This window comes from Triticum dicoccoides, chromosome 2A (genome assembly GCF_002162155.2).
Source record: "Triticum dicoccoides isolate Atlit2015 ecotype Zavitan chromosome 2A, WEW_v2.0, whole genome shotgun sequence".
In the NCBI taxonomy this organism is placed as follows: Eukaryota; Viridiplantae; Streptophyta; class Magnoliopsida; order Poales; family Poaceae; genus Triticum; species Triticum dicoccoides.
Genome location: NC_041382.1, coordinates 580,602,553 through 580,618,296, shown reverse-complemented (window position 1 = coordinate 580,618,296; position 15,744 = coordinate 580,602,553). Strand labels below are relative to the sequence as shown.

Genomic DNA, 15,744 nt, shown 5'->3' with positions numbered 1-15,744 from the left:
CCGGGTACCACCACCACAAGCGTATCGAGCCTGATTCGTTGTTGTTTTTCTCACTGCAGTCTGTGAAGTTTGCCGTGGATCCATGTAGAGGTGATTTAGATTGTGCCAGGAAGATCGCGGTGCAGGTTCTTTGCGTGAGCTAGCATGCATCGAACATCGCCTTTCCTTTTGGTCCTTTTTGCTCTAAAAAGAGTGCGAGCAATAACGCCTGGACCACGAGCGAGCGAGCATCGGAGCTTTGAGCTGCTTCTGCCCGTCGATCTGGCTCCGCCGAGTACGTACGCAAGATCTAACCAATCTTTTAGCTACCCGTATCCTATTCGGGGAGGCGACCAATTGGACCGGCGAGCATGTCGCCGTCGTTTACGATGGTAGAAGGCGACGACGACGCATACATGTGGGCAGTGGGCATGTGGTGTCTCCTGATTAGTTACCCCCCCCTGTGGATTGTGTATCTGCAGATGTTGCGTGACGCCGATCGATGTCTGTCAGTATATAGTATGCGCGGCTGGCCACTTGAGCAACGTTGCGATCTGCTTCTCTCACTGGTGACAAACGAGCCAGTAGCAACTAATTAACGCACAAGTGACGAGTCACAGGAGGCTTTGACAAAATATCAAGTGCATGCCCACGCTTAATTAACGGTTACCGCATTGTGGCAGGAAAGACTAGTCCCCATTTTGTTTGAGCGTGCGTAGGGAAAGCTGAGGAGCGTGACAAGAGAGAAAATGGCAGACAGGGACAGCAGCAGCCGCAGCAACGGCGGTGAGGACATGTATTCTTTGCTGCATCTCCACTGAACACTCAGCTCCATGATATTCTTTGCGGCCTTCCCGCGCCATTCGAGGTAATTGTTTGACAATCATCTCATGCAAGCACCGAACATTTTGAGATCTGAGCTGAATATTAGCTAACGACATACACTTGGATGGTTTTTTATCATCGCGAGAAGAACAAAAGTAGTGAGCTAGAATGGCTTTCAAGGTTGGCTACGAGGCTGGCAGGGGGACCGGGAGGTAGCGGCAGACATGGCCTTTAACCGGGCCTGCTTAAAACCTTAATAATATTTCATAAAGTGGAGCACTTAGAGTGAAAAATATCAAACTGGTTGCTTGGAGGAGCAAAGAATGGAAAATGATATTTCGCTTGCCCTTTTATAATGCACTGCTTTTCCTTTACATACGCGCGCTGTGAAGGCTCTTTACACCATATATGAGTTGGTTGGGATTTGCATGTGCTCCTACTTAACCTTTCCCAGCATTAGTGAGATAATGTTGTGTAAATCGTCCACTTTTGGCAGCACATGTTGGATCAATAGCTCTTTTATTAAGTGCTTCTGTCGATCTTCCCCTCTCTGTTCAGCACTCAAAATTATATATAGCACGATGTACTATGAATCCATGATAAAAAATCTCGTCTTTTCCAACGTCGAAAGCTGGTAGTAAGTGTTTGTCCTCAGCTTGTTTTTGTTCGATGATTTTTGTCTATACAGCGAACCGTTTTGTCCACGGCTGATTTGTCAAGAATTTATTCTCCAAATGAGGCAGCCGGTAGCTTTTCTGCACATGCATGCATGCAGGCTCTACCAAAACACCACCTTTCGAGCATTAGCTTACTATTTTTTTTATAAAAATAAAAAAAGGAGGATCACACATTAGCCTACTGACGATGCCACTTCATATATTTACGTTAGCTCGGTGCATGTTCAACCGTGGGTGCACCAAATGCACACAGCGGGTCGGAATAAAGACATAAATGGACACGCTTAAATTCCCATTTTTATAATGAGAAACTTTATGGCAGAGGGCTATCCCTTTCTTTTTCTTTTCAGACGAAGCTGTGCCGTCCCTTTGAGAGGCTGCGCCGTGACATGTTTTATCCCTAGCCTGGTAGGGCTAGGCAGAAGCGTCCCACGTTCCGAGTCCCGGTGATTTGACATGGGAAGGAGCCAAAAAGCAGAGCTTCCGTCTAGTGCCACGCTTTACCCATACACACTGAAGCCATCCATCGACACCTCTGATTCTACTACAGGCGCACATTGCGTATCAGGAATGCAGGATGAGGCCAGAATCAGCTAGCGGTCCTTCTCCTGACGGAGAGCAACTCGCCAACCGTCTCCGCTCGACGCCGGAGCACGCTCTGTTCATCGAAAGAGAAGCGGAAGATGCCGCCGTAGTACAGTGCTGCACTGCATATGCATTTCCCCGATGAGAGCGAGATTGCTGCGTGATTGGTCCCTCCGTGTGGCTCTAACGCTGGTTCTGCAAGCACATTGCGTATCAGGTTGAGAGACCGAGATTCCCACGCAAAAATGAAAATAAAAATTACTGTGCTAGGATCACCGGCGCTCACCCTGACGGAAACAGGCTCTGCTCATCGAAAGATGCCGCTGTACCGTGCTGCATTACCCCCTGCCACAGGTGAAAGCGAGATTGCCGCGTGTGTTTGGTCCCAGGTTGATGCCCGATCGCTGGCTGTATCGGTCGGGCAGCAGGCCTCTCGGTCGCGTCGCACGTTGACGCGAGGCGGCCGCCCCGACACCTTGCCACGGGCTGTCAAAGCGAGCACTGTGCCGACGGGTCGCCTCCGAGCCTCCGTAGTCCGCATTGCAGAGTCGCGACTCACGCGTGGCAACCCGGAAACCCGCGCGCTCCGCGTACAAATAGGCCCCCCGCCCGACCGCGAACCCAGCACGACCTTCCATTCCACCCGAGCAGCCGCGCCGCCTCCCCGATAGATGAAGCTTCTCCCGCGCCTCTGCATGGCCACCAGCAGCGCCGCCGCCGCGGGCGACAGCGACGCCAGCAGCAACAAGCTCGCCTCGGTCGCCTCCACCTCCTCCTCCACCGTCTCAACCTCCTCCTCCGCCGCCGCGGCCGCGGTCTCCGAGGCGTCCTCCTCCACGTCCCTCCCTTCGCTCTCCACCGCCACGTCGAATGCCGCCTCCTTCGCCCACGTCGCCACGCTCCTCCCTCCGCCCACGGCGGCGTCGGCGGCAGCGGCCGTCGCGGTGGTGGACGTCTCCCGCGGCTTCGTCGTCGCCAGGCCGGCGTCCGTCGCCCTTCACGACCTCGGCACCCTCGAGCCGACGTCCACCTCCGACCCGGGCCACGACACCGCGACCGCCGGCTCGGTCAAGTGCGTGGCGCACGTCCACGGTGGCAAGGCCGTGACGGGCCACCAGGACGGGAGGCTGCGCCTGTGGCGGGTCTCTTCGCGCGCGCCCGCCCGGATCCGCCTCGCCGCCGCGCTCCCCACGGTCTCCGACCGCCTCCGCCGGTTCCCGCTCCCGTCCAACCACGTCGCCGTCCGACGCCACCACCGCCGGCTCTGGATAGAGCATGCCGACACCGTGTCCGGCGTCGCCGCGTCCACGGACGGCCGCCTCCTCTTCTCCGTCTCCTGGGACAAGACGCTCAAGGTCTGGGCCATCCCGTCCCTCCGCTGCTTGCAGTCCTTGCCGGCGCACGACGATGCCGTCAACGCGGTCGCCGTCGCCCCCGACGGCACGGTGTACACCGGCTCCGCCGACAGGCGCGTTCGTGTCTGGGCGCCCAGGCCCGCGTCCGACAAGACCACCAAGCGTCAGAGCAAGAAGCCGGTTTACTACCTGGCGGCCACCCTCTCCCGCCACACGGCGGCGGTGAACGCCGTGGCCGTCGGGTGCGGGGGGCAGGTGCTCTACTCCGGCGGCAACGATCGCTGCGTGTTGGTGTGGGAGCGGGAGGACAGCGCGAGCCACATGGTCGCGATCGGGGCGCTTCGGGGGCACCGCAAGGCGGTGCTCTCCATCGCGAGCACGGGGGGCGGGCTGGTTGTGAGCGGGTCGGCGGATCACACGGTTCGGGCCTGGCGGCGCGAGACGGACGGACGTGGCCACACGTGCGTCGCCGTGATCGACGGGCACGGCAGCGCCGTCCGTTCGGTGGCGGTGGCTCTCGTTCCGGGCAAGAAGCAGCTGCAGGGGGGAGAAGACGGCGATGACGGCGGCGAGGAATGGAGGGTGTGCAGCGCCAGCTTTGACGATGAGGTGCGGGTCTGGTCGTTGCGGGTGACGACGGGTTTGTAGTAGGTTGGATTTGCTACGATTTTTGACGTTGGAAAGAGTGTTTTCCTGATTTTTGATCTGATCTTGATAGCTGAGATAGAGATACGTACGGTCGTGTACATACAGGAAAGAGGTAATTTATCTACCTGTATTTTTTGGACTTCGGCGGAGCTTCTTGTGGTGAATCCAATACACGTCGCCTCTTTTAGCCATTTACCCTATGGGATTGTAAATCTCAGCCCGCCAGTAAGACTTAACCTATGTTGATGAAATCCTACATAGGGATCCATGCAATTTTTTTTAGTTTCTTTTTAAATTGTTACATGTTATGTCACTTGATTTAGACTTGATTAAGTCTCAAATCGACTGAAACTTAGCCACATTCTTTACCCTAAGATTGACACGAAGGTTCTCAACTATTAAAAATGGAAAAGTAAGAAAATAAAAGAAAACAAGTCGCCTCCATTAGATCGGCTCCAAGCCATGGTTCCCCTTGTGTAGCTCCAGCGGGCTATCGAAACTCATATCCGGTTGTTGAGGGCCTCTTCCGCTTCCCCCTCCCCCTTGTCGCCATTGTAGGGCAATGTTGAGGTCGTCTTGTGGCATGAAAGCGTAGGATATAGAAGTCTTGGGGAGGGTTTAGCGTCACGATTTGGGTCCAATGGCCACGGGGCTATGCTCTAGTGAGTCAAGGTTGCTAGGCTACACGGCAATCGTGGCCGAGGAGATGCCCCCTACCTCCCACAGGCCGCTACCACCAGTGAGCATCATTGGACAAAGCCCACAAAATGTAGGGCCTTCCTCTAGTGTCGTGACATGGGAGTTGGCGCATGGTGACGATTCTTACCCTTTGATTGGCAGTGATCAGGGTCATACCGGCAGATTGGAGGACTGACGTGACTAGCTCTAGCACGGGGATGATGTCCTCAATGGTTTGTGGCGCGGTTGTTCGATCGTGGTGGCTTGCATTGGTGGTCGGGTGGCGTGAGGTGGCGCGCGTGAGACTTAATGGCTCCCCTCCCTCGATGCCAGCATCCGACACACTCATTTGGGGGGCTAAATCCACCAGATCCCTGGTAGAGATAAGAGTATATAATAGACCTAAGCAGGGGCGAATTTACCGTACGGGCACCCTGGGCACGTGCCCGGGCTCCATCTCGTCAATATTTTGAACTATAGCGAACCTTCCTAGGCATCGTATGCGTCAAAAATGCTCAAAAACAAGAAAATACGATGGAAAGTACGTAAACTTCTCTAACTGGGCCAGTCTGAGCGTTTTTCTGCAGTTTGGCTAAGCAATCACATGGACCACAACAACCAGTAGGCCTTGTTTGCTCGATCGATCCATGAATGGACTGAAGCAGAATCGATCGATGCCTGTTCGTTTTCGTGCGCAGGAACGCGAGATCGGAGTCGCGACCTTACCATCTGCTGCGCGGCTGCGCCTCCGACGCGGCGAGGGCGCGATGCAGACCGTCGCCTGACGGAACCCGGCAGCCAGATTAACATCGGCCGGCAAGATTGCAAAAGAGATCAGAGATAACACGCGGCCAGGCCTCGGCTATGACTCCGGCGGGCGACGGTCAAGATCGGAAGCACAAGCGCGGGCGCCACAGCGGCGGATCCTCCTGTACCACCAGTGAGAATTCAACTCTGGCTCGATCGAACGTTGGGTCGTCAGCGTCGACACTAACCACATGAGCAGCGGCAGGCCGGCAGCGAGCGCTCAACCCGTTGAAGGGCATGACCAAGAGAAATCCAGTAGCAGAGCGCCAACAATTAGGGCTAAAGGCAAGTGGCAACTAGGTGAGTTATTTGATTTGGTATTGTATTCAAGTTTTTATTTACTTCTTTGATCTACAAAACATCAGTGCATATATTACACATGACATTTATTCAAATATATGATACTTATCGTGTTTGATATACCAAAGTAAATTTTAGCTTACGAGATGCCCGGGCTTTGGCAATTCGCTGGCTCCGCCACTGGACCTAAGCCGTTGATTTCATTAAGCAGTGAGACTGTTATTTTCCTACCTCCCATGTGAAAAAGGGAGGTAAGGGGGGCCATGTTAAAATTAACATTGGCACCGGTGCTTGGTTTGCTTGGGGTTGTTTAATACTCTTGAGAAAATGTATGATTGTTTGTGTTATCAATTTAGAAAGAAAAATATAGTCAAGTTTTCACATTGAAAACAAGTAATGGTTTTCATGTTTTGATAAAATCTTGAAAGAAGCTACCGGTGATGTAGTTACTAGTGAAAATAATAATGCCATAGCGTTTTGAGCAATGTCTCGCTAAATAAATAGGTGTACAATGTCTTATTAATAGCATTTTATACCGCGATATAGCACGCTAATACCTTATTTTAAGGGTCACGATATTTTGTCATATCGTGCTATTTTTTCCATTGGTAATAACGCAAAAAAAATTAACACATACCAGAACTGAATTTAGTGAATTATAGTTGTACCATGAGCCAAGGACCTGAAAGATTGGATGCTCACCTCAAGAAAAGGAAAAAAAAGGATGGGATGCCAACAGCAAACGTGCCATGCACACACATTGACACATAGTTTACTCGGTACTGGTTATCGGACCACCGGGCAAATCCGTGCAGCTGTAAAGTGATCATCCATTGGTTGCTTGGAAGCTGGAGATCGACCTGGAGTTTAGGGCAAGGCCAACGGGTAGCCCCAGACCTGCTGCTCCACGGGCCAGCTAGGTTCGGACTCCAGCGTGGAGCAAAACCAGCAGCCTCGTAGGTGTCAGTGCTGCTTCTGCAGGAGGCGGGTGCCCAAGAGAGAAAGAGCATGGTCCTCCATGAAAAGGTGAGAAAAAGTAAAAAGCGGGACAGAGAAAATGCGTGGTGACATCTGTCATGGGAGAGAGAGGCCAGTGCGTCACGGAAAGAAAAGGACGAACCGAACGATAGCTTCAAATTTTAGCGGTGGACAATGAAAACTCCATACCATAGCCTCATTCTTTTTGGTCTAGCTGGATGCACGGGGCAGCACCTTGGTGCTGCCCCCATTGTACATGCTCTTAGTAGGTTTCATGTTGGCGTGGGCAGATTCGAACTGGCACTGAGCGCGCGTGAGCTGATGAGCCATACCCCTCAGTGGTCCAACTGATGAACCATGAGCTTGAACTGGGATGGGTCTGTGGGGTGCTCTGCTCACCCTGGGGTTCTTCTTTTCTTGCTGTTTTTTTTTGCAGGCTGTCACTGGTTCTCTATTCTTCATGTCCAAAACAGAAAATGGATCTTTCCAAAAAAAAACAACAGAAAAATGCATCCATCTTTCTAGTTCTTTAATAGAAAAAGTTCAGAGCCTATCGTATTGCATGTTATCTATTTTCGCATGTTCTTATTTCCCGTATTAAGAAACAACTGTTTGGTTCGCCAATTTTGTAATTCAGTCAAAAACATGTTTTTATAATATTATTTATTTCCAATTTAGAAAAAAATATTATTTATATTTATGAATTCCTGGTTACCTTCCTATTGTTTCCTTCAGTTCCCTAATTTTATAGTAGTATTATTTCTGGAGTAAATCTTCTTTTTAAAGTTCATTTCTCCAAAACTTCTAGTTTATGAAAACCTCATTTCAATATGTTTTCCTTTTGTTCTCTCAACTTAGTTCATTTTTCCCACAGAAAAAAAGGAACACGTTTTTTTTTACTATAGCCAAGAGATCAAAAAAATATTTCTTTTCGATTTAGAAGTGATTTCTCTATTTTACTTGAACAGTTCACTTTCTCTTCTGGACCACTGGCATTTGAAGTACACCCTGACCCTGCGATTGGATGCGATGCCAACTCCCAATCAGCTGCCATGCAGCATACATTGTTGGACGGTTGGAGCTGCGCTGTGGGTGATCCACTCGGCTGTAAAGCCGCCTTGTATCGCTGGGGAGCGGGAGACCGGCCCGGGGTCGAGTTGCTTTCATGGTGGCGTGCACAGATCAATGGAGCGAGCCGACTTGAGCGTGCGAATTGTTGAGCCGTACACTTGTTGGATACAGTAGAACGATAAGATTTCTCAACGATTTCAGCGTCCGTCCAATTATTGCCAACGGTTGCTGCCCTACGATCCAACGCGAGATCGACATGTGTGTATATGTATATGTCGATTTGCACTTGGAGGAGTGGTACATGTGACCTGTGCACTGAGCGATCGTCCTGATCAGCAAAGCTCCAACACGCTGGATACCGGACAGAAACAACACGTTGGTTTTAGATACCGGACAGATTTGTACATCGCACGACAGGCGATAACGTAGTTTTGTTGTTTGATTTGATTGATGATGATGATCTGTCTTCTCCTCTCCGTGCCGCACCGGCGGGAGGAAAGGAACAAGGAGCGTATCCGCGGCAGCCATTTCCGGAGATATTTGGGCGCGGGGTTGGTGCTGGTGCGTGATGACCGCCTGAGCCCGGGTGGCAAGTGACACACCAGCCGGTTATTAGCCCATGTGTAGTGGACACGTCAGCTCTGCAGTAAATTAATCAACACCGATGCAATGCAACCAAGTGTACTCTTATCGCGTCTGGTGATCGCATGCAGATAACTGCGAGAGGTCTCATGCAGTATCTGCCTGATGGGAACAGGCAAAAAAAACTTTCAAGACCGGGCGACGAAGTGACGGACGAATCAGTGGGCGGAGCGGAGGGCCAGACGGGATTAACAAAGCGCGGCTAGTTGCGCGGATTAGGCGGGGCTGGGTCGTCGCGGTTGGTCCCCCGAATCTATCCACGGAGGAGGAGGAGGAGGAGCAATGGCGCGTCAGGAGCAGGAGCAGGAGCTACTGGGATTTAATTACTCCTCCACTAATTCACGTACCCACACGCTCTCTCGATCAATCATGTTAAACTAATCGATCCATTTCTCGCGCTTGCCTACCTAGTTGGTACTACTCACATCTGAAGTCAAATGCAATTGGGCACTTTACTCGTGCCAAATGCTGAATTCAGTCAGAAGCAAACGATCCACTGCTACTGAGCTAGCTAGTTAGTCTGATTAACAGAGCGTGTCTCCTCTCTCTTTTTTTTGAACCGAAGACCGTAGAACTATTCTTCTACAGTAATTTTCATTCAAAATAAAGCAAAGTTATGTACATCAAAAAAGAAAATAAACAATAGGGCCATCTAACCAGCTCTAGGTATATTCATAATTAATTAAGCTAGGTTATCTGTAATCCAGCCCTTGAAAGCCTCTCCGTGTTTTTCTTTGGTTCTCACAGCTATCATCTTGAGGTCATTTCTGAGTAAACTTCTCCAAGCTTGCAGAGATGGAGTTTGAGTTTTGAAAATTTTGAAGTTCCTCTGCATCCAAATGTGCCAGCAGGCCATGGTGATTATGCTCATTGCAAATTGCTTGGGTAGGTGAGTTAGCAGAAACGTTATCTCATCAAAAGCATTAGTGCCTCTCTCCTTGATGGGCACAGCGTGTCTCCTCTAGCTAATGGAAGGAATGAAAAACAAATGACATTTCGCAATGTTGAAAATGTATACACCAAATTGACTCTTGAGCACATGGGAATGGGAGGTACTCCACATGTATGTATAATGTATAACAACAAAGAAATACAATTTGATCAAAACAATCAAGGAGAAAGGACCAATGTGGCTATTTTTTTTATGTACTCGTCCACATGCATGCGCCGGAGTTGGGCATGTCAGCCTGTAGCTTAGCTTGATTGCAAGACGCCACGGCGAGGTCAAAAACAAGTGGCCGGTTTTCGCCTGAGACCGCTCCCCCGTGCGTGGTTTCAACGGACCAGCAAGTCAGGCGCGTCTACATGCATGAACGCCCCCGGCGTCGGAATATTCGATCATTAAATTTGTCAACAACTGGGTTGAGTCGACGACGACTACTGTAGTAAGCCATGTCAACTGCTTAGCTAAGCCAGGCAGGCTTAGATGTATGGTGTGGACGTGGGGACGCTGCTCCTGTAGAATACTGCTGCTACCGATGGTCTCTCCTCATCGATTGCCTATGGTTGAAACGAAACATAGTAGGAAATCCATAATCGGCAAAAAAACCTATCTATACTACTCCCTCCGATTCGAAATAAGTGTCCAAGTTTTGAACTAAGGTTGGATTGGAGTGAGTAGTATAAAACACCAGTGCTGCAAATCTTCTTTGAAACGCCACTGCAGCGGCATGATTGGAGCTGAGGTATTCGCCTTCCAGAAGCTTCTCGCCACGTACCATGGACGAATGCTGAAAGAAAAAAACTATATCCCGGGGTGTTTGGTCAACTGTCACAGTGTCACCGGCGCCCATGTCCCGGCCTGGGAAGCTAGCAGACAAGCGAGGCCCATGACTCGGATGGATAAGGGGCATGTCAGTGGATTGACGCTGACAGTATGCGCCGATGCCGATCTGAACTCGGAACTTGGGCGCGCCTAAACTGCACTAGCACACAAAAATCGTCGCTCCCATAACCCTTTACAGGTACGTACTGTACAAGATAAATCATCTTGCCGTGGTATTTATGCGGCTCCGGCGACCGGCTTGCCGGGTCAGACGTGCAGTCGTGCAGATATGTCTGTTTAGACTATGGAAGAAACAAGGAATCGTGTTACCGCAAAGGGGTTTTGAATGAGCAAATATGCTCGTGATGTCGAGAGAACGGAAGCAGGAGCAGAGCAGAGACTCCGCTTTCAAAAGCGATCGGCCATGGTCATGATAATGCTGGTCGTGTTCGCTTTTCCCGGCCGTCGTGACCCACCTCTTTAAGGGAGCAGCTTAATCACGCCATTACGCCAACTGTAATCAACCAACAAGACGCCTAACCACGCAGACCGATGCAGGTTTAGAAAAAGAAAGTTCAAACTGCTTTACGACTAGGATTGCCTGCTTCCGCGGGCGGCGGATCTAGACGGCAGGCGGCGGCGTCCTGCGGCGGCAGGCCTCGGCGAGCGGTGGCGAGGCGCGGGGCACGCGGCGGCGAGCCTCGGCAGGCAATGACGACTGCGCGCGGGGCTGACTCCGGGGCGGCGGCGCGGGCTTGGATTCATCGCGGATCTGACATGTGGGCGTGGCCTCGGCCTCCCCTGTTCGGCCGGCGGGTCTTGGTGGGGGGGGGCTTCTCCGTGCTGAGATCTGGCAAGCGGGATCATCCAGATCCCGGCAAGGACGACGGTGACCCGTGCACGAGAGATGGAGATTTTCGATCAGATCTGGGTGAAAACCTGCTATTGACTGTTGCCAAGGTCGGCGATGGCGACGCTGTCTGCGTCGTTACATTTTTGAAGGCATCGCCGTGGAGATTTTCAAGGCCACTCTCTGCTACCTCCGGAGGAAACCCTAGATCAGTAGATCGGATGACGGCGGCTCTCTGGTGTCGTTTCCCCCTGGAGGCGTCATTCTTGGAGGTGCACACGGACTCGAGGGACTAGAGGACAGCGATTTTGATGGAGCGGTGCTTCATCTTACACATTGATGGTGGCGGATCTCGGCGGCATGGTGCTGTGGAGACTCGGCGTCTGATGCGCGGAGATGGACTCGTGCAGGAGGAGGAAGCTGTCTGGCGTCATGGGGGCGTCGATGGCAGAGTGGCCAGACAAGGTAGAAGCCTCAATATGATCTGAAGACGGACCTGTGGAAGATGGCGGCGACGACACACGAGTGCGTTTGACCGGATTGTGCCCCAGACCCGGTATGTGGCTCGGCTGGGGTTTCCGGCTTTATATGTTAGGCTTAGGTGAGTGGTTTGGGTAGTGGCCCAGCTAGCACCCTTTCATCATATGGATAGGAGTAATGACATATGTTGCCAAGATGGTGGATTCAGGTATATTGTTTGTAATACTTTGTAAGATCCCCAAGAATAATCAATAAAATGGCCGTATGCATCTCCCAAATGCAGAAGCCGGGGGTCATCCTCCTTTTCTAAAAAAAACGACTAGGATTGCCGATGAAACTTGGAAAAATACTTCATTTGCATCTCAAAACTGGAGGAGGACTTGAGGCAACTTGCCTTATCGGCCAACAGAATTTTCATATGAACAAGAAATGACCAGTTTTTTCAGAACAATATAAGGAATGGCAAGTTTACCTTTTGTTTTTCAGGACACTAGTACTCGTCGTTGCTAGGTGGTCTGCATACCTTTTTTTTTTAAAGGATGACCTCCGACCTCTGCATCTGGAAGATGCATACGGCCACTTTATTGATTATTCTCGAGGATCTTACAAAGTATTACACCAATGTGCCTGAATCCACCATCTTGACAACATATGCCACTACTCCTATTCAATATGATGAAGGGGTGATAGTCGGGCCACTATCCAGACCACTCACGTAAGCCTAACATCAAAAGCCGGAAGCCGAAACACATTCAGAAGCCCCGACCGAGCCACATACCGTGTCTGGGGCATAATCCGGTCAGACGCACTCGTGTGTCGTCACCACCATCTTCCACAGGTCCGTCTTCAGATCAAATTGAGGCTTCTACCTTGTCTGGCCACTCCGCCATTGACGCCACCATGACGTCAAACAACACCCTCCTCCTGCGCGAGTCCATCTCCGTGCATCGGACGTCGAGCCTCCACAGTGCCATGCCGCCGACATCCGCCGCCATCAATGTATGAGATGGAGCACCGCTCCACCATCCTCCCAGCCAACACTTACTCCAAAACGACGCCCCCAGGAGAACCAGAACGCGTCGGAGGAAAAGCGGAGGCTTGGGCAAGAAGGGCACGCCGTCGGCAGCTGTCACCGACCCCAAACAGCGCCCGCCACCACCCAGCCCTCAAGGCGGCGCCTTCAAGAAGGTCGCGGCGCCAAAGACGCCGCCGCCGCCCACCGGAGTTAGGTTTTCACCCGAGAAGCTAGGTGGTGGGGAGTGGAAGGGTAGACCTTGACAGACGTCTCCATGAAGAAATCGGCGCCCGCGGACGTCGTCGTCGTCGCGGCCGGCCGGAGCTGACCCGGGTTTCCCCCGATCTGGATCCCGACCACCAGAATCGCCCGCATCCCATAGGCAGGCCATACAGCACACTCAGGGACCCTCGCAGGAAAAGCGCATCGAGCAGGGAAGAAGGCCAGCAGTCAGATCTGGCGCCGCCAAGGCAGCCACGCGAGGCCCCAGACCACCGGAGATCCGTCGACCACCCGACCATATCGCCGGCACCACGCCAACCCCACTGCCCGCCGCAGGAGACTGGGAGCCATACCTGTATGTAGTTCTAGAGCATTTTTAGCTATATTGTCGGCATCAACATTCGATTCCCCACAAGAATAAATAAAAGAGATAGCACTACTAGTTTGAGAAAATTTCTGATTTCCACAATGATCATTGCATTTGTTCCTTGCATGCCTTCCGCTATGTTCTTCACCACTGTCGCCGAGCCACATGCAATTACCGCTGATTTTTTTTGGCACTAGCATTCATTTTTACCTCTGCAAAAGTGAAAATAAAAGCAGTAGAAGAAGCCCATTCGGACTTTAATCCAGGCCAGTTTCAAACAACAACAAAAAAAGGGAGCAACTAGTTAACGAGCGCTTCTTCGGGAGCCTCACAACGATCAGCGCCACTTGGCGCGCTCTCAGCCATTCGTCACGTCTCGCGCTCTGGACGCTTCCTCTGGTTTTTTTTATTTTTCTGCATGCGTTTTCGGCTTTTAAATGGGTTTTTTTCGACGTTTTGGTTTTCTCCCAGTCTTCCTTAGCTTTTCGATCAAAAAAATTCGATTTTTTTTTGCACGAAAAGAACACGTTTTCTTTTTTTTTTCACGAAAGTCATAGTTTTTTTTGCAAGAGGCACGGTTGTGGTTTAGCGAGAGACACGGCCGTGCCTTTCGGAAACGAAAAAAAACGCGTTTTTTTTTCTTTCGCGAAAGTCACAGTTTCAAAACACGTTTCTGTTTTTTTTTCTTTTGCGAGAGTCACGGTTTTGCTTCTGCGAGAGACACGGTTGTGCTTTCGCGAGAGTCACGGCCGTGCCTCTCGGAAAGGGAAAAACAAAACGCGTTTTCTATTTTTTTTTCTTTCGTGAGAGGCACGGTTGTGCTTTCGTGAGAGTCACGGCCGTGCCTCTCAGAAAGGGAAAAAATACGTGTTTTCTGTTTTTTTTGTTTCGCGAGAGTCACGGTTTTGCTTCCGCGAGAGTCACGGTCGTGCCTCTCGGAAACGAAAAAAAATGCGTTTTCTATTTTTTTCCTTTCAAGAGAGTCATGGTTTTGCTTCCACAAGAGGCACGGGTGTGATTTCGCGAGAGGCACAGGCCTGCCTCTTTCGGAAAGGAAAAAAAATCATGCTTCCGGTTCGGTTTTTTCGTCCGGTTTTTTTCGTCCGGACTTTTTCATAAAAAAGTTCGTCAAAACCTATCAACATGGTATCTAGTTTTGAAGATCTCAATGAGAGGAATCCAATGATGAAAACGGTTCGAGATTTGGACGCACGGTTTAAAAGATAAAACGTTTTGAATAAACGGATCTACGGAAAAAAGAAAAACTCCCAGGTTGCGACAAGCGGCGCGCTACATGTGCGTGACTTGTCGCAACCTAGGAAAGTAGAGTGTTCTTTGCAACAAATACTTCTTAATTAGTTATTTCGGCCTCAAGAACTTCAACCCAACCCAAGCCTTAATCTCCCCGTAAGCAGCGCTAAAGAAACGGCCCATGTAGGCCCAGAAATGAACCCCTTCCCGCGCCTTCGCCCTAACTCGCGGCATTCCCTAAACGGCGGCCGTTGCGCCCGTTACAGGCATAGGCGCAAACGGGCGCACACCCCCGCGTCAGGCTGGGCCGGCCCATTTAACGTGTCTTCATTTGTGTCTTAATCCGCAAAAAAAAGCGCTGCTAGGATTCGAACCAAGTAGCTCTCCCGTCAAAGAACGCCAGTGTAACCACGTGGCCGCCGGGAGGGATCTAGTTACCTTTTAATATTTCAATTTATTATTCGTTCTCCTCCCATTTTTTTGTTCTCTTTTTTTCTTTGTCTTGGTCCGATGAATTGGTTCGCAAGTACATGAACGTTTTATTCAAATTGATGAACTTTTTTAAAATTCATAAAATTTTTAAAAAATTTGATGAACTTTTTTTAAATTCGATGAACTATTTTTCAAATTTGATTAACTATTTTTGAATTTCGATGAACTTTTTTCAATGTCGATGAACTTTTTTTTTCAAAATCGGTGAATTTTTTGAAAAAATTGATGAACTTTTTTCAAAATCAGTGAACCTTTTTTGAATTTTGATGAACGTTTTTCAAATTTGTGAACTTTTTCTCCAGATTCGTGAACTATTTTTTCAAACGATGAACCTATTTCAAAATTGATAGAATTTTTTCTCAAAATTGTGAACATTTTTTCAAAACCGATTATTTTGTTTCAAAACAAATGAACTGTTTTGTAATTTATGAACTTTTTCCCAAATGTTTTGAAAAAAAATTAAAAATCAAAGCGCTACAGTGGTGTACTCAAAGTCTTTTGCCTGTATTTGGTCAGTTGCAAAGAAGCTCAGGTGGTTAGCATTCTTGTTCCCTGTTCTAACGCCGAGAGTTCCATACTTGCTGAGAACGAATTTAGGGTGTGTTTTTTTTTTGATTTTTTCGCGCCCCTGTAGATTGTTGCTGGGCCAGCCCAGTCGGATCGGCTTCGGGCGCCGATACGAGAAACCGGCGCTGAGAGCGCCGGTTAGGAGCTCCCCTAACTTTTTCTCAAAAAATAATTAAAAAAAAGGAGCTCC

The 15,744-nt window shown here is 50.1% G+C and overlaps 1 protein-coding gene across 1 annotated transcript; it reads left to right on the top strand.

Moving 5' to 3' along the window:
• Positions 1-2,665: 2,665 nt before the first annotated feature.
• LOC119355499 (protein JINGUBANG-like) lies at positions 2,666-4,294 on the top strand. The gene has a single exon (XM_037622310.1). It carries the CDS (start codon positions 2,738-2,740, stop codon positions 4,067-4,069), a length of 1,332 nt encoding a protein of 443 aa, XP_037478207.1. The 5' UTR covers positions 2,666-2,737; the 3' UTR covers positions 4,070-4,294.
• Positions 4,295-15,744: the final 11,450 nt, after the last annotated feature.

Excerpts from the sequence above, each read along its gene's own strand:
- LOC119355499 (XM_037622310.1), top strand. The coding sequence starts at position 2,738 with ATGAAGCTTCTCCCGCGCCTCTGCATGGCCACCAGCAGCGCCGCCGCC.